Source organism: Brassica oleracea, chromosome C8 (assembly GCF_000695525.1).
Source record: "Brassica oleracea var. oleracea cultivar TO1000 chromosome C8, BOL, whole genome shotgun sequence".
Lineage (NCBI taxonomy): Eukaryota > Viridiplantae > Streptophyta > Magnoliopsida > Brassicales > Brassicaceae > Brassica > Brassica oleracea.
Window position 1 is genome coordinate 23,064,698 of NC_027755.1, and position 20,167 is coordinate 23,084,864.

The window sequence follows — 20,167 nt, forward strand, 5'->3', positions numbered from 1 at the left end:
CAGTTCTCAGTTAAGAAAAACGATTTTGTTAACGGAAGGTTAACGACATTAACGGTTTAATAGTTAGAGGTTTAAAAACATAAAATTTTAGTTGGAGGTTTAAATCACTAATAACCATATTATAAACTACAAAAAGAATAAAAAAAATTGGAGAATTCCGAAATATTTCGGGAGTTTGAACACGACGTGAATTGAACACGCAACCTTCTGATCTGGAGTCAGACGCGCTACCATTGCGCCACGGATCCCCATGCTAAATGGTTACACTTATATATATAAATAAAGAATACTAAACTGGTCGAATAAGAACGCGAATGCTGTTGGTTCTTCCCTGAGGCATGAAATGGCTGCATCCATTGATTCTCTCCAATTCAACTCTCTCTGCAATCGCCAGGTATAGTCGATCCATCTCTTCTCCATCCTCACTTTACCGATACTAACTTCTCTTCTTCCATTGATTGAAATCTCAAAGCTCGCAATTAAATGAAAAACCCAAAAAGAGGTAAGACTATTCTACCCAAAACTACAATTGTTTACGTTCTTTATTTCATGCTTTGACTGGGAGACCAACAGAAACCAACACAAGGTTCTTGTGCAAATCGATTGCTGATGATTCCTCGTCTCCAGGTGAAGAAACTCAGAACACTCATAACGATGATGATGAAGAAGTTGATGTTACCACGACTCAGAGTAGCACCGCTCGTGATTCCGAGAGTTCGATTTCGAGATTCAGGAGTATGATTACGAACAAAGGCTCTTAACTACGAAGACCCCCATTCAACAACCCTTTTGTTAAACTTGGTAAAGGAAGCTCAACGGTAGAGACGTGTGGGAAAGTTTATAAGTTAGCTCCAGTCACGCTTACAGAGAGAGAACAAAGTGTTCATCAAGAAAAGAAGGTCAAGAGCTTACCAATGAAAAAGACCAACGGTTTTCCTCAGAGAAGAAGACTCAATACCTCCTGATGTTGATCCTGATACAGTCAGATGGATCCCTGCCAATCATCCGTTTGCGACTACAGTCAGCGATATAGATCAAGATCTTGCTCAGAACAATGTGAAGCTATGCAGAAACAGCTTGAAGCTTTACAGAACGTAAGCTCTAACTGTTGTGTTTCGCAGGTAATCAACAAGCTCCAAGAAACAATGAGTGTTGGATTGTGTTTCTTACAGGAGGAGAAGTTGAATAATCTGGGTATTGACAGTCAAAATGCCAGAGACTTTCAGAGGCCATACAAGTTCTCAGGAGAATCATACTGGCAGCAATTCATCCTCTGAAGAGACCCACAAGTCCTGAGACACACTGAGCTTTGTAAATATATAGCCTTGAGAATCACACTTGCATCCCAAGAAACTCGAGATAATTTGTAGTGAACCTTCAAAAACCCTAAATCTATCTTTTCATTTGCTTTCAAGAGTTCAAATCACAAATCTCAAAGCTTCAAGATTATCATCATGTTAGGTTTCAAAGAAAGAGAGAAAATTGAGTAATTATTAGATTAATTTCAATAACAAAAACAAAGGAAACAAAAACTAAAGGAAGGTATCTCACAACCAACAAAAAGAGATGAAGAAATCTTTAAGTACATAGAGCAAATGAAGAAGAATCAAGGATACAAACTATATATCTTTGGAAGGAGCAGAAGCTTGAGCTTGAGCACCAAAGGCAAAGTAGTCTGTGATAACCTCCAAGGGCATACCTTTAGTCTCCGGGACCTTCATGTAAACAAAGATCCACGAGATAACGCAAACCGCACCGTAGATGATGAACACACCAACGAGTCCGATCGAGCTGAGAAGAACAGGAAGCGAGTAAGTGACGATAATGTCTCCGATCCAGAACACCATAGCGCAGATAGCAATGCAGAGACCACGGACTCTCGTTGGGAAGATTTCAGAACAGAGGATGTTCGGAATGGGACCGTAACCCATCACGAAGAAGCAGAAGTAGAGTATCACACAGGCCGTGGAGAGCGCTGCGTTTACAACTTTGCTGATGTGGACAAGCTCGCTGATGACCAGGACGATGAGCGAGACGATGAGAACAGGGATTGTCCACAGAAGTAATGCCCTGCAAACAAAAACAGAGTATGGTTTCAGAAAACAGAGGATTAGTTTGAAAACAGAGGATCTTGAGCACAAAGGTTATAGCTTTTTGAGTAGTACCTTCTTCCAGAGACATCCATGAGTCTCATGGCGACAACAATAGATGGAAGCATGAGTAAAGTCGTTAACCCACTAATGAGGAACGACGCGGAGATGGAGCTTAGTCCAAAGCTCGAAAGAAGAATGTCTACACCAGCACGTTCAAGAATCTGAGGAGTATAGTAAAGAACACCATTGATACCCGAAAACTGCTGTAGTATCTGAATCCCCACACCAACAACCAACGCACGTTTGACACCAGGCTCAAGAAGAGCAGACCAGAGAGGTCCTGTAGGAGCGGTTTTCTCTGGAGGAACCATGGCTGATCCATGGATTGATTTGGGACCAAGAACTGATTTGCTCACAAGAGCAGAAGCGTGAATGTAGCTGCCGCCTCCATCTTGACCACCAGGAAGAGAAATGATCGAGCCGCGGCGAGACTCTGCATTGTCTTCCTTAAGGTAATACCTTTTGTACTCTCCGTTGTCGTATCTATACCCCATATGCCAACCATTACCAATCCCCATGTTGGTTTCGCCCGTAAGCGTGCTGTGTCGTCTCATGCTCAGCGTGCTTCCGCCTGTGGGGTGAGGGATCATGTCCTTGTCCATGCTCGTCGTCTGGCGAGACATCAACGGGCTGCGAAGATCGTTGTCCGAGTCATCAGCAGCCGCATTATCATCGGTCGCGTAGTCATCGTGGTCTTTGTTGAATTGGCTCTCTACGTCTTTCTCCCAGTGAGGCGGCTTCCCGTCTGCGTTGGTGCTGAACATGCTTCCGAAGTGAGGGAAGATCCCGCTCCTCGTGTTTCCGCCTGCTGCTTCAGGCATCATCTTCTCGTGGAGGCTGTCGAAGAGACCCACGAGGGGGTCTTTGAGGATCATGCTTTGGTTTGCTGCTAAGCTGCCGTGTCGAGAGCGTAGGAACATTGAGCTCTGTTGTTCAGGGACGGGTCGAGCGATGTAGGATTGGTTCTCGTGGGTGCCAAGAAGCCTCATCTGTCCGTCTTCGTTAACGGTTTCAAGTGTTTCATGGTCATCTAGAGTTACTAAGAGATCTTCTAGTGTTTTCTCTCCCCCTATGTCTAGTCCTTCAACAAGCAAAGCCATCTCATCTGCAAGAACATATAAACAACATTTAATAGCAGCAACCAGTTGACCAGGGCTGGATATGGACACAACCCAATAAAACATTGACCTTGTTTCTAAAAATTTGAAGGTTAGAGCACCCCCAATGAATAGTTCTAGTTTATGGGTTCTACAAATACAATTTGAGAGAATTGCCCTACATTATATATGTGTATGTAATTGCGAGGTTCTAAACGGGAAATCCAACAAAGATATTTTGTATTTTGGGTTAGGTTTTCCGTAAAGTTTAGAACCTGCAATTACATACACATATATGGTTTTAAAATTCGCTAGAACTCCCCATTAAGGATACTCTTATATATATATATAGACATAGGTCCGAAGATTATATAAAAAAAAATTATTAAAATTTTTAGTAAATGTTTACGGTCCCCAAAATCTCAGATCCGGCCCATATAGTGAGAAGAAACCTTACCGGTAACATCTTCTCTGCCACACAACTGTTGAAGCACCCTCTTAGCCTCATCCATTCTCCCTTTACTAACCAGCCAACGAGGAGACTCAGGCAAATAAAACACAGTGAAAAACAAATACACAAGAGAAGGTATCGAGAGGACACCAAGCATCCCTCTCCAGCTAGGAGCCTCGCTAAGTGACATAGTGAAAACCATACAGTAAGACAAGAACATTCCACCAGAGCCAAGAAACTGAGGAAGAGTGTTGAGCTGTCCTCTGATCTCCGGAGGAGCGGTTTCAGAGATGTAAACAGGGACAAGGGTAACCGCAAGCCCGGCACCAAACCCATCAAGAAGCCTAGCTAAACACAGGACATAGACGTTTGGAGACCACCACATTATCAAACCGCTGAGGAAATACATAACGGATGATAAAATGAGCATGGGGCGTCTCCCGAGCCAGTCAGAGATGGGTCCTGAGCAAGTGGTGATGACCGTTGCACCTATCAATGACATAGCTACCACAAGACCTTGAACAGAGGTTGGTAGATTCATGTCTTTGTTGATATAGACCATAGCTCCTGCAACCAAATCTCAAATGAGAAATTGCTCTGATTGAGACAAACAAACTCAAATCCAGACAAGAGCTAAAAAGAACAACAAACCAGCAATGGTGGCATTGTCCCATCCTTGCAAGAAATTGCCGATAGTGGCGGCGAGAGCAACAAGCGTCGCTCCCTTCATTGTTCAACCTACCTTAAACACCAAATCAACATTCAAAGTTTCAAACTTTTAGTCAAAATTTTAGATCTAAACCACAAATATGATAAACCCACAAGATTCAGTTCGAGAAAACTAAAAGACCCTTCATCAGTGGAGGTGAAAAGGATTGATTTTTAGCTAAACAGAGTAAAGGAAGCTTATGTGAAAGCAGAGAGATAAGAACCCAAAAGGTGTTTTTTACCTTTTTCTTCTACAATTCTCCGACAGTAACGAGGAACTGGAGCTCTTTCTTTTTGCTTTGCCTTTTCGCTTCTGATTTTATAAAGCAAAGAGGCGTTGAAATAGGGATGAACGATTTGGACTCCTTTGATATTTTCCGAGTTTAGAGATTTAATTTTTATGTACAAACAGAGAGGCACCGGTGATGGAATCTACAAATACGGACAAGAGGTAATGGTTTATTGCTACAAAATGAAGTTAAAATTATTGATTTTTTTTTTTGGTGAAAATGAATTGAAATTATTGCTACCAAACAAAAGTTTTGTTACTCTTTTCTTTTTGTTCCCAAGAGAATATTCTCACCGCCGGGATCTAACTTTTATGTTCTTGGGAAAGTGAAAGAAAGACAATAATTGAATTTACATCACAAGTTCTTCTGGTGGCTAAACGTCTGTGGGGGTGAGAGCTATTTAAGAGGATTCTGTAATGTTTTCAAAACTAATGATAAAGTACATAAAATAGATTGAAAGTGCAGGTTGGTTCAAAAAATATATATTTTTAGAGTCTTATTTATATTTTTTTTTTTTCAAAAAATTTGTGGGCTTGAAACGAATGTTTCATCCAGCTTGGTCCAAGATCGGTCATGGTTATATATACAGAAAAACACAAGAAATTTGAAATTTTTTAGTTGGACTGTAAATGATAATAATAAAATTAAATTAATGGAATGAATATGGATAGAATAAGATGAATAACATTGGTAAAAAATGGAAATACAATCATTCCATTTATTCCTTATCAAAATTATAAATGAGTATTTATAAATAGTTTTATTTGTATTATTTTGAAATAATTGTAGAATTGATTAAATGATTATTCCATTACATTCATGTTAATGGTAAAAAAATTTTATGGAATAATAGAATTAATCATTTCACATCATTTTATTCCAAATTAACAATCCAGTTGGAACATTAGCTAAAGTGACTTTGATATAAAGCACATATTTAATTGATAAAATGTAGTTACAGTAAATAGATGATAAATATAGTGATCACAAATATTTACTTTATTATATCACTAAAATTAAGTAACAAATCATGTTTATGTTAAAATTCAGTATCATTTTTAAAGTAACAAATCATATTTGTGTGGAGTCTATATCTCCCAATTACTTTGGCTTTATATCCTCTTTATGACCCTGTATTTATTTCAACAAACATTACTTCATAAATAACCTTTATCAAAACGTTATGACCAATAATTTAAAAAATTTATTAGTCATTTGTTTGCTAAATAATTCATGAACTCATCTATACTATTAAAGGAGGATCCTATTGTCATTTTTACCTTAGTCTGCTTTTTTTTACTAACATTGCATGTTTCATTAAGGGCAATCAAGTAATATTAATAACACATCTATATTGGGCCATTTTTTCGGATCCAGCCCACTGTCCACATCAGATCTCTCTTGGGTCATTTGGGCCGATTAAGAAATCAGATATAATTCTCACTTTTTTTTTCTTTTGGGCCATTGAGTCCAAGTTCAAATAATTTTTTTTCAACCATTCTTAATTTTTTTTTTTGGGCCATTTGGGCTGATTAAGAAATCAGATCAAATTCTCACATTTTTTTTTTCCTTTGGGCCATTTAGTCCAAGTTCAAAAAAAAAAAATTTCAACCATTCTTAATTATTATTTTTTCTTTTCTTAATATAATTTAAGCATTCATAAAAAAAAAATTGATTTTTTCATTGAAAAGTATAAATCTTTATTAAAGGTGTATAATTATTTTTATTAAAAATATTAACCACATAATAAAATTAATTTATCAGAGTTATACCAACTTAATTCATTAAAAAAAATAAAGTTTAATTTTTTAAACATAAATCTATACTATTAAATCAGGATCCTATTATCCTTTTTACCTTAGTCTGCCCTTTCTTTACTAACATTGCATGTTTCATTAAGGGCAATCAAGTAATATTAATAACACATCTATATTGGGCCATTTTTTTTTTATCTAGCCCACTGTCCACATCAGATCTCTCTTGGGCCATTTGGGCTGATTAAGAAATCAGATCAAATTCTCACATTTTTTTTTTCCTTTGGGCCATTTAGTCCAAGTTCAAAAAAAAAAAATTTCAACCATTCTTAATTATTATTTTTTCTTTTCTTAATATAATTTAAGCATTCATAAAAAAAAAATTGATTTTTTCATTGAAAAGTATAAATCTTTATTAAAATTATATAATTATTTTTATTAAAAATATTAACCACATAATAAAATTAATTTATCAGAGTTATACCAATTTAATTCATTAAAAAAATAAAGTTTAATTTTTTTTAACATAAATAGTCATTTAAAATGAAACACGATAAAGAAAGATAAAAAGTTTAAGTCTTTTATAAAATAAAACACAAATATACGAAATATGACATTTACTAAATATTTCTCAATTGAAAAAAAAAAGAAAATAAACCGGCGCTTTGAAAGCGCGGATCAAAATCTAGTACTCATTAATCACAAGACTTATTGATATTATATTTTTATCACATACTATTTTTATTTTAAGCTTATTTTATTCTAATTATTGATTTCCAATTATATAAATATGATATATTATACTGCAGTCCATGTTTACTAGAAAGTACAAAATGTGCTGGATTTTTCTCTAAAATAATTTTTAATTAATAGTTTCGAACTCTAGTAATTATCTGCCAACATTAGTAGTACATTGGTTTATATTACGATTGAAAGTTCAAATCCACATAATGTATATATTGTTAAAGAACAAATTTACTCATCATATAGGTTTCCAGCGTTCAATTCCCATAGAAACAATTCCGATAGTTTACACCAAAAAAAAAAAAACAATTCCGATAGTCAACATACTTATATAGCACCGCTTACAGACTGATTATCACTAATTGGAACCCTTTTCCATATCACGAATTGGAACCTTAAGAAGTTGACACAATTACCTACATATATAATTGAAGTATTATTTTATGCGATCCCAATGGCAGAAGAGACCAAAAATAAACAGCAATGAAGGTGAAAAAAAATTTCTAATACATTACGACCAGATCAATGTGGAACATGCAAATACAGAGGATCCACGTTATAGATCAACGCTTCAGTTGTTGTCCAAGTTAAAATCAATACGCAATAAACAAAAAAGATTTACAGCTTTTCTGTCACATCGAATGTAATATTTTAGTTTTCAGATGTCACACTCTGATGAGTCGTACATTGTTGGGAGCTAACAATTCATACAAATAATGATTCTTTAAAAAAATGAATCATTTATCTGTATGAATTGTTCCCCACCAATGTACATGAATTCACAAGTGATCATGTGGCTTAATTATATATTAGCTCATACTTTTTACATAGAACGTACGCACAATGGTTGGATGTACAGCAAAATTGGGGTAAAAAGATGAAGACATTTAGGAGAAATTTGCTATAAAATAACGTTAAATCACTATTAAAAAGAAAAAGGGTTATAATCAAGAGACAGATGGGGTAAGTGCAACGGGAGATGAACATGGCGTTGTGAGAGGGCACGTGATAGTTTACTATTAGTGCTTTGTCACTTCCTCACGCATCTTTTTGTGCCCTACCAATTACTTCTCCTCTACTAGTACTCCACTGCTCCCTCTGTATTTTAATGTTACATATTCTAGATTTTTCACACATTTTAATAAAACACATTAAATTTGCATATTTTTTTGTGTTTATCTTTGTTTCGTAGTTTTAAGCCAATAACAATTCAGTAAGTGCAATTAAGTTTTTTGAAATTTGCAATTAGTTAATAAAACATGTCTTGAAAATATAAAAAATAGATTTTTTTAAAACAATTTTTTTTCCTAAAATATATAATATTAAGGAACAGGGGGAGTATATTACAAATAAATACTCCATTAATTTTTTTCAAAAATTCAATAATCATTACATTTATCCATGGTTTTCTAGTTTTGTTACAAGCTGGTAATTTTATTTTTCTTTGCGCAAAGCAAGTTGAGAAATAATATATAACGTTCTTTCTTTTAATACTAATAGATAGATCTATATATAAGACCTAAAGAAACATAGACAACGGTCTTATTCTTGGTAGAGTTCGTGCTCCCAAATCATTCAACCATCTCCGACCACGTGTATCCACCTCAAACGGATCTTAAGACATGCTTTTTGTTTTTGTTATTCATTTTTATAGTATTTGTTTTTGTATTTTGTCCCAAGTACAAACTAACTACCAACTATTATTTTTATACCAAGTATTTATTTCGTTTATACAAGTAGCTAGATGTTCTGTAAAGATAGATCCAGTGATTTTTCAATTTGAACTTTCATATGATTCATGTTTTAAATGATCAACTTTATGATATACATGGTGTGTTCATAGTGCTTGGTGGTCATCAAAATAAAGTAAGGTTTAGGTAAGAAGATCTGATCCTCCTGACATTGTTATCAGATATCTTGGTGGATTGACAGGTCAAACTTTGTTCTTTACAGCATAATAATTTTAAAAAGACAAAAGAAACACTTCACTATAATCTCATGTTTTATGAAGTATAGATAGCCTGATTAAATAATTCTTGGGGACCAAATATCATTCCAAAGGCCCATCTCCAAATATGTGGGCATAGAATGGACTTGATTAAGAGCATGACCATTTATCATTCCAAGGGCCTATCTTATTTATTCAACCTCTAGCCCAAGTAGAGGGTTCTGGTGCTGCACAGAACTTACTAAACAAACATATATACATATTACTTGGAGTCAAAGTTTCTTCAGGGGACACAATACTAAGCTTAAAGACACAGACTGTATACAAGATCCAGATTCAGACAACTTTACTCTAAAGCAAAAAGATCAACATCTATCTATAACTTCAGCCTATATAAACTAAACCCTTCTCTTCCAAATACTCCATCAACTAACAAAGTACAAACTTCTAGTTACCCTAATGGCTCTCTCTTCTCCTACAAGAATCCTCTGTTTTGCTCTTGCCTTATCTGCTGCATCTATCTCCCTCTGTTTCGCTGCTTCCAACGACTTCTCCATCGTTGGATACTCCCCCGAGGATTTGGAGTCTCATGACAAACTCATCGAACTCTTCGAAAACTGGATCTCCAACTTCGAGAAAGCTTACGAGACCGTTGAAGAGAAGTTGCGTAGGTTCGAAGTTTTCAAAGATAACCTGAAGCACATCGATGAGACTAACAAGAAAGCGAAAAGCTATTGGCTTGGTCTCAACGAGTTTGCGGATTTGAGCCACGAAGAATTCAAGAATAAGTACTTGGGGCTCAAGACTGATATAGCGAGACGCCAAGAAGAAAGATCTTACCAAGAGTTTGTTTATAAGGACGTTGACGTTGAGGCTTTTCCTAAATCAGTTGACTGGAGAAAGAAAGGAGCTGTGAGCTATGTCAAGAACCAGGGCTCTTGCGGTAACTCACATCTTGGACTCTGATGTGTTATAGTTTTAAAATTTTCATTTAAATTTTAATATTTTTTTTTTGAATTGTTACGCAGGAAGTTGTTGGGCGTTTTCGACAGTAGCTGCAGTGGAAGGTATAAACAAGATTGTGACAGGGAACTTGACAACATTGTCTGAACAAGAACTCATAGACTGTGACACAACCTACAACAATGGCTGCAACGGTGGTCTCATGGACTATGCTTTTGAATACATTGTCAAGAACGGGGGCCTTCGCAAGGAAGAGGATTATCCTTACTCCATGGAAGAAGGAACTTGCGAGACTCAAAAGGATGAATCTGAAATGGTGACTATCAGTGGGCACCAAGATGTACCTATAAACGATGAGAAAAGTCTCTTGAAGGCATTGGCTCATCAACCTCTCAGTGTGGCCATTGATGCCTCTGGTAGAGAGTTCCAGTTCTACAGCGGTGTAAGTACATTATTAAACACATGATCAAGTAAATAATTAATCTTCTTGATGTTTGAATCATTTTGTTTTGGTATATTAAGGGTGTCTTTGATGGACGGTGCGGGGTTGATTTGGACCACGGTGTGGCTGCGGTTGGGTATGGATCAAGCAAGGGTTCGGATTACATCATTGTCAAGAATTCTTGGGGACCAACATGGGGAGAGAAGGGCTACATCAGGATGAAGAGGAACACTGGTAAACCAGAGGGGCTCTGTGGAATCAACAAGATGGCTTCTTTCCCCACCAAAACTAAGTGATGAAATCATTTTATCTTATCTGCATTTGATCATTATCTTCATATCAATATGAATATTCATTGTCATGAAATTGTCAATTTATTTGTGTTTCCTTTTGAATTATGAATAGAAATGTTGTAAGAACTATGAGAAATAATAAACTGAATATAATAGTATGATTTAAAAAATAGAAACCATAATCAAACTGAAGAAAAACAAAGGAAGACTAGGTTGAACAGTTTCATGGGTAGAAAGTACATAAAGAAAACAAAAGAAACGTACATTAAACAGTTTCCTGGGTCAGAAGTAATTGTAAAAATAAATACAAAAGTGGTTTCCTTTGTCTACTAAACTTGAACCGTACATGAGTTTGGTATCTCGGTCATCATTGTGTCTGAAGCAAAGTGCTTTCCGATGATTGTCCGTCAACAATATGTGGCTCATCTTCACTCTCATCATTGTTAACTTGTTCTTGTTGGTGCTCATTCTCCTCTAACGATCTTCCCATAGTTTCCTTGGTGAAGAAATACGTCACGAATATTCCAGCAATGCAAACTCCACCAAGTATCAAGAAAGCAGCTCTCATACGGTTCATATTATCGCCATCGTCTGCCTTCTCCGTAGCCCACAAGAACCCAACAGTGCCCACAATAGCCCCAAGCTTACCCGCGGCTCCAGATATCCCGTGACATGTCGACCTAAACCTAGCCGGAAAAAGCTCAGCGGGTATGATAAAAGTTGTAGTGTTGGGACCAAAGTTAGAAAAGAAAAAAACCAAACCGTAGAGAACCATAAAGCCTTTCTTTGTCTGCTCATGCTTCGACCAGTACCAAGTGTACGGTATCCCTGCGACCAAATACACAACGGCCATGAAGAAAAACCCCATCATCTGGATTTTAACCCGACCTATCTTGTCGATGAAGTAAACTGTGAACCAATAACCGGGAATGGTGGAGCAAGCGGCTATGATGGCTCCTAGTTCCGCCACTCTGAAGGCTGCGTCGTAGACATTCTCAGCGGTGGAGGAAGAAGGTTTATCCGAGTAGTGACTGAAGATTTGGGAGAGGAGGAGGTTGCTTGTGTAGAAAACAACGTCTACTAGGAACCAATTAACAGATGCGGCAAAGAGGTCGCGGCCGTGGAGGCGGAGGAAGCGAAGGGAGAAGAGTGTGTATGAAGGCGGCAAAGGAGGAGGAGGTGGTGGTGGTGTCTCCGTCGTTGTTTCATCAGAGATATCATCAGTTATTGACATGACTCTTTCCATGTCTTTTGCTGCTTGGACTATGTTGTTTTCCACAAGTGCTGTGTATCTGCATGCATCAGTACAACTTTTAATTAATAACCCGTAATTTATGTAAGATTTTCTATACTTTCAAAATCTAGTTTTTGTTATTTTGACTTTTTATTTATTTTCTAATGAATGCCGTAGAGACTAGAGTGTTGGAAGAACTGGAGTACGTGTGGGGATAATTTTAAATACTTGAAATGAAAACTAATCAATGGATTAGCTGGATCTTATACCTGAGGTATATAAAAATATTAGATGAAAGAAATAATAGAGGATTTATAAATAGTGTAAATATATGATTGGTGAAGACTTTTTTAGTTAAAATGATTGGTGGAGACTTGGAATAGCCAATCTTGAATACGCAAGGATAAGATGTATACTAGCTGGTAAGGTATATACCACAGTATTTGGTATCCATCCGAGTATCCCTTGCAAAGTCAATGAATCATTTGAAACAAATCACTAATTTGCAACCTTCTAAATCATTGATCTATCAGTACCCTAGCGGTTAAAATATACATATAGCTACACTTTTTTAAGGAATCTGATATTTTATAGAAAAAATATCTAAAATACCATCAAGCTATGGTTCCAAACCTACCACTTACTCTAACATTTTTTTATAGAATAGAAAACCTTTTCTATCTTCAATTAATTAAAAATCCACTGAAAGCTCTTGAATTCGATCATAAGTCAGGTATATATATCTGTGACTGATCGGAAAACTTGTATAAGAATAGTCAATTACAAGAAAATATTCGTTAATGACAAACAAATGATTTTCTTTTGAAATACAATGTATCTAGCCAGAGAAGCTTTCACAAAAAAGATGATTGGTTCTACTTCTAATAACTCGTATAACAACTCATAAAAATTTATTAGGATAACACTTTTTAAGTTTTTGTTGTAAAATATATATTTTTGTTTTTATATTTTTATTTTTATGGTTAACTAATCTAGATTTAAAGTTAAAAGTTAAAAGGTGGAGTTTTGGGATAAGATTTCAAATTAAAAAAATTAAAAAAAATATTAAAAAAATAAAAATAAAAATAAACTATTTTGGTCATTTTTATAGTTATTTTGTGATAAAAACTTAAAAAGTGTTATTTGAGAGAATTGTTTATAATTTAATCCTACAGAATGATATTAGAAAATCTAGTAGCTTTTAAAATTTTAAATGCGAGTCAAGTAGCCAATAAAAATATATAGTGAGACGAGAACGTTCTGCATTACGTCCATTCTGATTTGTGATTGGATACATAAAATATATTAATGCAAGTAAAAGGAAAATATTGAAAATAATTTAACTAGTTTATTAGTGAAAAAAGATAAGTTCTGGACGGACCTTGCGGTCTCAGGCATCAGCATTCGCCAGTAAAACGTCAATGCAGCGGGAAGAGCACCTATCATTAGTATAAGCCTCCACGCCACGTCAGCTTCAGGCGGAGCCTCCTCCTCGTCCAATGAACCACCGCCGCCACCTCTTTTAAACGCCACACAAACAGCCATCGTCACGGCTGAGCTCACAAGAATCCCCAACCCTTGCATCGAGAACACCGCAGCTATAAACGCGCCACGCGTCCTCTTATTAGCGAACTCGGACATTATAGTAGCCGAGACTAACCATAACACAAGACCTCCGAGTGGTGCACACAGAGAAGCCACAACCGAAGGAGCTTATGATCATGATGACGAGACAAAGGCCGTAGACTCGGCGACGACCGACCCGGTCGCCGAGGTAACCGAACACGAGTTGACCCGTCGCTGTCCCGAGGAGAGCGATGGCGTAAGAAGTGGAGAGAACGGCCGTGTTGATGGAGTCGCCGTGGTAGTAAACGTGGCTGATCATTTTCATGACGGGCGCGATGCAGAAGAGGTCGTAAGCGTCGGTGAATAGTCCCATGCCTGCGACTATGATGGCTTTGAAATGGTACCATTGTATTCGAGCTGCGTCTAGGGATGACAATACCTTTATTGGCATCGTCTTTTTCTTGATCTGTGATTCTGAATCCAGAGCTTTTGTTTTATCGTTTTTCTTTTTTGGAGTTTTTTTTGTTGGGAGATGAAAGTGAAGACAGGACAAAGACTACTCTTTATAACAAACATGTTGCTGTCTTTGTTTTGCTGTATTTTTATAACTATGAGCATGGAATATGCTTGTTATTTGACTCCGAGGAAGACTTGGTCAGTTCTTCCTATTGCCTTTTGTGTTGTCACGATGGACACAGCATTACATTACATTACATTGTTTGAAATCTTCCAGCAGATTAAACCGGAGTTAGTCGAGTTCCATTTGGTTTCGGTTTGATTCACTGATGACAAGAAGTAACTAGTAACAGCAAGTAGTGCTTCCGTGAGTTTACTCTCACTTTTAGTAGCATTTATCCAAGCAATTTTTTTTTCTGTAACGTGAATTGATAACTGTATCTTAAAAAATGATTTAAATGATGCTCGGTTTAACTAGTTCTTGAATCTTTAGAAACCAAAACAAGTAGTTAACGAAAATATACAAGAAAGATGGAGTTAACAACAGAGGATGATGGTAAGCAGAAGATGGAACCGGAGACAGAAACAATAAGAAGATCCTGATATAACAATTTATCATTTTAGTAACTGTACAGACGTGTAAAAGAGAAGAGTACAATAGCCCTGTTCTTTTCATAGCCGCTGCGGCCGGCGGTAGCGACAAAGAATAACATTTGGGTGGAGACAAGATGATCGATTTTGAAAGTGAATTAAACTACCGGAGCTTGCCGCAGCGACTAAAAATGAAGACGCTGCTATCGCTGATATTTCCAGCGTCTAATTTTGTTATTGCGTCTAACCGCGCGGCTGAAAAAGTATGCTTGTCTTGTGTTAACGGCGCTGCATTTCCGATCGCGAAGATGTACTTTTCAGTTACTGACGCTGGGGAACAGCGTTCGTAAAAAGAACAAGGCTAATATATGCAAAGATATGAAGCTAAGTGAGCTCAATACACATTAACAAGGACATTAAAAAAAAGCTACCTAACAATCTTCTTACTAACACACACACTCCTATGCCTTGAGAAAGTGTGAAGTAAGAAGACTACTTTAACTACCAAAAGAATCAGATTTTGTGATTCCACCATTCTATATATGCATCTGTACATCTTTTAAATTTATATACATATATATGCTATATCTTTGTCTACCAAGCTTGTTACGTTGATTGAGTTTTTTTCACCCTGTTGTTTGAACAGAACCGCTACTCTGCATATACTGAGGATGGGACTGCGTTGGGGAAGGACCTGCTACAGCTGAAGGGTAGGGAGATTGCATATGACTTCCTGGAACTGAATAGCCCTGTACCGCTGTATAGCCATGACCAACAGGGATGTTTTGACTCAGTTGCCCGTATTGGTAGCTCGGTGAGTTAATTCCCCCAGGCACTCCATAAACCTGAAGGTACTGTTGCCCAGTGTAAGGACCATATAAGCCCTAAAACAACATGAAGAGAAAGACATGTGTTATATATAACCGAAGTCGAAACAGTTTTAAATGCTTAAATAAACCAAGAAGAGGCTGCAACAACTTTAGAATCCTACCTGAGATTGTGAGTACATGTACTCAGGTCCATATGGTGTAACCCTGAGAGAACACCAAAAGGAAAAAAATAAAATTAGAGACAGGTTAGGAAAGTTTTTGCTAGGTACTCAAAGAGTAGCAGTTACACAACCATGGCTAAAAATACATATCCTAGGAAAAGAAGACACTAAATTTGGAGAAAACTTCAGATCATTTTGTAAACTCCGAAATGTGTAACTCACCCATAAGGGTACATCACTCCTTGCTGGTAGCTATAAGCAGGCGTTTGTTGATACGGATGGCTTCCAAAGAGTGAACCGCGAGGAGCCTGCACACTTCCAACATACGGAGAAGCAGGTCCTAACAAACAAAAAACCAACGTAATATGAAAAGGTCTAAGCAAGTAATGCAAGAAAAAAGGTACAGATAAAACAGAGAAGCAAGACCAACCAGGAATATTGGGTAGTGGAAGACGAGGAGGCCTCCCAAGAGAAGCGAGATTACAATTCGCACGTCTGCCATCTATAATAGGTGTTGGATCAACACAGGCTCTCCTAGCAGCCTCTGGATCTCGGAAAGTCACCTAAAAAAATCCTCCATACAAATCAATAACAGAGCATTTTTAAGTCATTCAACAATCTTGAAAATGGCGTAACGAAACAGTTTGTAATCTGCAAGCCCCTAAGATGGCATTTACCAAAACTATTAACTCTAAAGCAAAACTCACAACCCATTTATCTCTAAAGCACACTATGGAAGCAGAGGGAACAAATAAAGCAATGAAGGAAATCACACAAAGGATAGGAAACTCACAAAGCCGTAACCTTTGGATCGACCAGTGTTCTTATCGGTAATAACGACCGCCTCGAGTATCTCACCGTAAGGTTCGAAATGACGACGAAGAGTGTGGCTTTGAGTCTCCCAGGCAAGGCCACCAACGAAGACTTTAGTGAAGGTCGTATCACCAAAAGGAGAATTCAAGTAGTGAAACCCCGAGGAGCCCGGAATCGAATGATACGCCATGACTAGAGGTATGCACAAGAACCGATTCTAACTAAGTGGACCCGGTAAACCCTATACGTTAAATTTGTATGCTTGGAGCTTAAGAGAGAGTAAAGGTGAAGAAGAAGAAACAGAATAGATCGAATTGTAATCGGAGATTCTAGGGTATACTAACTCTAGAATAAAGGTGAAGAGATTAATACTAACTCTGTTCCTAAATATATGATATTTTAAAGAATTTTGATGTTTCAATATATAAGATGTTTTCATTTTTTTAGATAATCTTTTACTTTATTAAAAACTGTGCAACCAATTATATTTGATAATCTATTTTGTAATTGGTTGAATAACATTAATTTATAGTTTTAATGATACTTTCTAGACAAAACAATTATTTTCTTAATTTATAATCTATTTTGTAATGTGTGTTTTACCTAAATATCTTATATTTAGAAACAGATGGAGTATTTTCTAGAGTATGCACGTTTATTAAGAATTTAATCAATGTTTATAATTTAATTTATTCTATACTTTTCAATAACTTTCCAACAATGAAATTTAATCAATTCAAATATTCTTAATTAATGTTCCTTAAAAATATAGAAAATCTATCTTCGTTGAATAAAATTTTTTTTTAAAAAATCTCACTTTCGGAAAAAACGGGAGTAGTTTATTTAAAAATTGTTCAATCTCTTTCTTTTGAATCTCCCAACTCCTTCAAAAGGTTATATACCGTGTTGTACTTTAGAATTTTTATTTTTTTTGCTGGATAGAAACTGAAATGGATAAGCCTTGTGAGACCATCTACCTACTAAATTATAATATACAATCAAATCAATTAAGTTAGGAAAAGGACTTTCCTCGGCAATGGTTATGTGTACCCGTAATTTTTTTTAGATCCTTTACGCTTTTTTGGCATATAGTTGTCGTAGGAGTCTAGACATATACATATATTGTCCAATAGTCAAGTTCGAGAAAAAGAATTACACCAGAGTTTCAAAGAAACATAAATATCCAAAATACCCAACTCATATTCACATGATACAACTTGATCAAAACCGAACTGGATGAACAAACATCAAGCAGCTAGCAGAGTAACAAAACAGAAATGCGAGAGAAAAAGACATATCTGTTAATATAGACCATATGCTTCTTCTTGATATTAACTTGGGAGGGGCCTTTTAACGGCCACGATCAACATCTTTGGTTAGAGGATAAGATGGGAGAAACCGAGGAAGAATCAGCGCGACCACGAGACACAATACTATTACAACCACCCATGACCAGAATGAGCATGAACAAAGCTCGAGACACAATTAAAACCACCAGTTGTGAGCAGCATGAGAGTATGAATCCTTAAATAAACAAAGCTCGCGAAGCCCATGGCCATTTTATTAATAAAGTTGACCCGTAACATTAAGAAGAAGAACAACAATTACGAATGGTGGTTGGAAGTGGAATATATATTATATAGTTTTTATTGTATTTATTAAGAGCACGATAAGATTATCGCAGGAGATTAGTGGGTTTCTTAACAAACTTTATGGTCTGGGTCCCACAAAAACCTTTAAAATCGGTTCTACAAGTTGTGAAATAAGGATCGACTTTGGTCTGTTTCTTGCACTGTCCGCGGATCCCATTGACACGTGGCGGCCCACAAATGGTGCGTTTGTTAATTTTTTTTAATCAAACAAAAAAAAATAAAAAAGTAAATAAAAAAATTGAGTCTTTTTTTTTTGTTCAACTAAGGATTTCATTAAACTTAATAAAACGGCAGTTTAGCCCACTAGGGGCCCATTACAAATTGAAAGTAAAGATAAACGGAGAGTTCTTTTAGCTAACTCGTCGGCTTCCTGGTTCTGAGTTCGTGGCAGAAACGTGAAGGAGATTGAGTTAAACGCAGAGGAGAGTTGATGGATGTCGGTGATGATTCCATAAATTTCCTTATCCTGCATCGTGGTGTTGATAGCTCTGATGAGCGTTGAAGAGTCGGAGAAGACTTTGAGATCGGGGATCTCAAGTTCTACTGCCATAGTGATGGCTGATCGAATCGCTAGGGCTTCAGCCATCAAGAGGGCTCATAAAGATTATGAGGTCCAAAAGAGTAAAAGGGTGGGAAAGTGGTTTGCAGTTTTGGTTTCGTACTAGAATTTAAAATTTTTCTAAGGTTGGAAGTTTTAGAAGGTTTATCTCAAATTTAAAGGTATACACTTGATGTAAGAAGGGTTTTTTTGATGAATAAATTTAGCATTCATTCAAAAAAAAAAAGATAATGGAAACTTCTGGTTTACCGAGTTTTGACTCTCTCTATCGTACTAGAATTTAAAATTTTTCTAAGGTTGGAAGTTTTAGAAGGTTTATCTCAAATTTAAAGGTATACACTTGATGTAAGAAGGGTTTTTTTGATGAATAAATTTAGCATTCATTCAAAAAAAAAAAGATAAAGGAAACTTAAGATAATGGAAACTTCTGGTTTACCGAGTTTTGACTCTCTCTATCTCTCTGTTCTCTCACTTAAATATTTCACACAGAGAGAAGAGAAAAAATCAAAAGTTTTTCTTTTGGTCTTCTGATCATTAGATCAGATATTTACTTCGGCTTTGTCCATTAGCTTTTCCGGTAGCGGATATAAGTTCGGCTTGTCCAATTTTGTTGTGTTTTTAGCTCTTCTTTTGTTCTTCACTCATAATCCTCTTGATCTAAAAATTTGATTTTCATCTCATTAGATAAGCCCAACTCTTGATACTGAGTTGGAATCAACCTTGCGTATGTGAAGAAGCGAAGTATCCATGACGGTCAAGATTAGAGAGTCAGAATAAACTGGTGAGATTCGATGCATGGATAGAAGAGTCGGAGCTGCCGTATCGGCTTGCGTTCTGACAAATTTCTGTCTTGGTTCTTATTGAAGCTCTTCGCCGGAATAACTCTAGAGGATGGAGAATAATATCTTGTTGATTGGGCGGTGACTGAAGGAGAGTGGAGCGAACAAGCAACTCAAGCGAGCCGGATATGGTGAGCTATGTTCGACCGGCGTGAAGTTTCCGGCCTGGGCTGAATGTATTTTAAGTTTAACTTGAATTGCTTGTACTGTTTAGCATGTGGGCTTAATATAAATGGGTTGACGAAAAAAAACTCCTGGTCTACGCCGATGATTTTGTTTGGACGCCTCGTGTACCCATCAGTGGCAATCTGCTTAGTTGCAATATAACTATAGTTTCATATCTATTGAAAAAATATTAGTTAAACACTAATATTAATATAAGACTAGACTTTGATCTATACCTCTGCGCGAGTGTTTAGTTATTTTGTAAGGAATATTATTTACGATTGTGGCCAATTTTTAATACTCTATATTATGGGTGGGTAAATAAAACGAATTCAAAAAACATGTATAGAATCTGACCCAATAAAAATAATTTGAACTGAACTGAATCCAACATAAATATCAAATGGATATAGTTTTATTATATTTTGGATTATGAGTTTTATCTAAACCAAATCTCA

General features: G+C 36.4%; 4 protein-coding genes, 1 non-coding gene and 1 pseudogene across 6 annotated transcripts; 2 read left to right on the forward strand and 4 right to left on the reverse strand.

Moving 5' to 3' along the window:
- Positions 1-176: 176 nt before the first annotated feature.
- Positions 177-248, reverse strand: TRNAW-CCA. The gene has a single exon. It is a non-coding gene; the product is annotated as a tRNA-Trp (tRNA).
- Positions 249-483: 235 nt separating this feature from the next.
- On the forward strand, positions 484-1,277 carry LOC106308981 (annotated as a pseudogene).
- A 196-nt stretch (positions 1,278-1,473) lies between these two features.
- On the reverse strand, positions 1,474-4,862 carry LOC106312202 (monosaccharide-sensing protein 1). 2 transcript variants are annotated; one of them, XM_013749620.1, is made up of 5 exons: positions 4,652-4,862; positions 4,353-4,439; positions 3,708-4,268; positions 2,166-3,258; positions 1,474-2,070 (listed from the first exon to the last, which is right to left on the reverse strand). In XM_013749620.1, the coding sequence occupies exons 2-5, from the start codon at positions 4,429-4,431 to the stop codon at positions 1,620-1,622; spliced, it is 2,184 nt and encodes a 727-aa protein (XP_013605074.1). In that variant the 5' UTR covers positions 4,432-4,439; positions 4,652-4,862; the 3' UTR covers positions 1,474-1,619. The 2 variants fall into 2 exon arrangements, with proteins under 2 accessions (XP_013605074.1, XP_013605073.1); XM_013749619.1 differs by having other exon boundaries at positions 4,353-4,443; positions 4,652-4,861.
- A 4,724-nt stretch (positions 4,863-9,586) lies between these two features.
- Positions 9,587-10,980, forward strand: LOC106308263 (xylem cysteine proteinase 2-like). Its single transcript, XM_013745410.1, has 3 exons — positions 9,587-10,088; positions 10,174-10,550; positions 10,631-10,980. Exons 1-3 carry the CDS (start codon positions 9,605-9,607, stop codon positions 10,844-10,846), a joined length of 1,077 nt encoding a protein of 358 aa, XP_013600864.1. The 5' UTR covers positions 9,587-9,604; the 3' UTR covers positions 10,847-10,980.
- A 98-nt stretch (positions 10,981-11,078) lies between these two features.
- On the reverse strand, positions 11,079-14,188 carry LOC106310483 (probable inorganic phosphate transporter 1-8). Its single transcript, XM_013747715.1, is given in 3 exon segments — positions 11,079-12,135; positions 13,459-13,725; positions 13,727-14,188. Coding segments are annotated over 3 exon segments (1,560 nt in total). The 5' UTR covers positions 14,095-14,188; the 3' UTR covers positions 11,079-11,210.
- Positions 14,189-15,047: 859 nt separating this feature from the next.
- LOC106309781 (RNA-binding protein 24-like) lies at positions 15,048-16,830 on the reverse strand (the record flags this gene model as incomplete). Its single annotated transcript, XM_013746913.1, is given in 5 exon segments — positions 15,048-15,574; positions 15,682-15,724; positions 15,904-16,021; positions 16,112-16,244; positions 16,475-16,830. Coding segments are annotated over 5 exon segments (762 nt in total). The 3' UTR covers positions 15,048-15,316.
- Between the last annotated feature and the right edge of the window lie 3,337 nt (positions 16,831-20,167).

What these genes read in the sequence shown, in the direction of transcription:
- LOC106312202 (XM_013749620.1), bottom strand. Translation starts at nt 4,431, where the DNA reads ATGAAGGGAGCGACGCTTGTTGCTCTCGCCGCCACTATCGGCAATTTC. An exon ending in TGGCAGAGAAGATGTTACCG is followed by an intron (nt 3,259 to 3,707) that starts GTAAGGTTTCTT and finishes ATGTTCTTGCAG; the next exon opens with ATGAGATGGCTTTGCTTGTT. An exon ending in ATGGATGTCTCTGGAAGAAG is followed by an intron (nt 2,071 to 2,165) that starts GTACTACTCAAA and finishes TTTTGTTTGCAG; the next exon opens with GGCATTACTTCTGTGGACAA.
- LOC106308263 (XM_013745410.1), top strand. Translation starts at nt 9,605, where the DNA reads ATGGCTCTCTCTTCTCCTACAAGAATCCTCTGTTTTGCTCTTGCCTTA. An exon ending in CAAGAACCAGGGCTCTTGCG is followed by an intron (nt 10,089 to 10,173) that starts GTAACTCACATC and finishes ATTGTTACGCAG; the next exon opens with GAAGTTGTTGGGCGTTTTCG. An exon ending in AGTTCCAGTTCTACAGCGGT is followed by an intron (nt 10,551 to 10,630) that starts GTAAGTACATTA and finishes TGGTATATTAAG; the next exon opens with GGTGTCTTTGATGGACGGTG.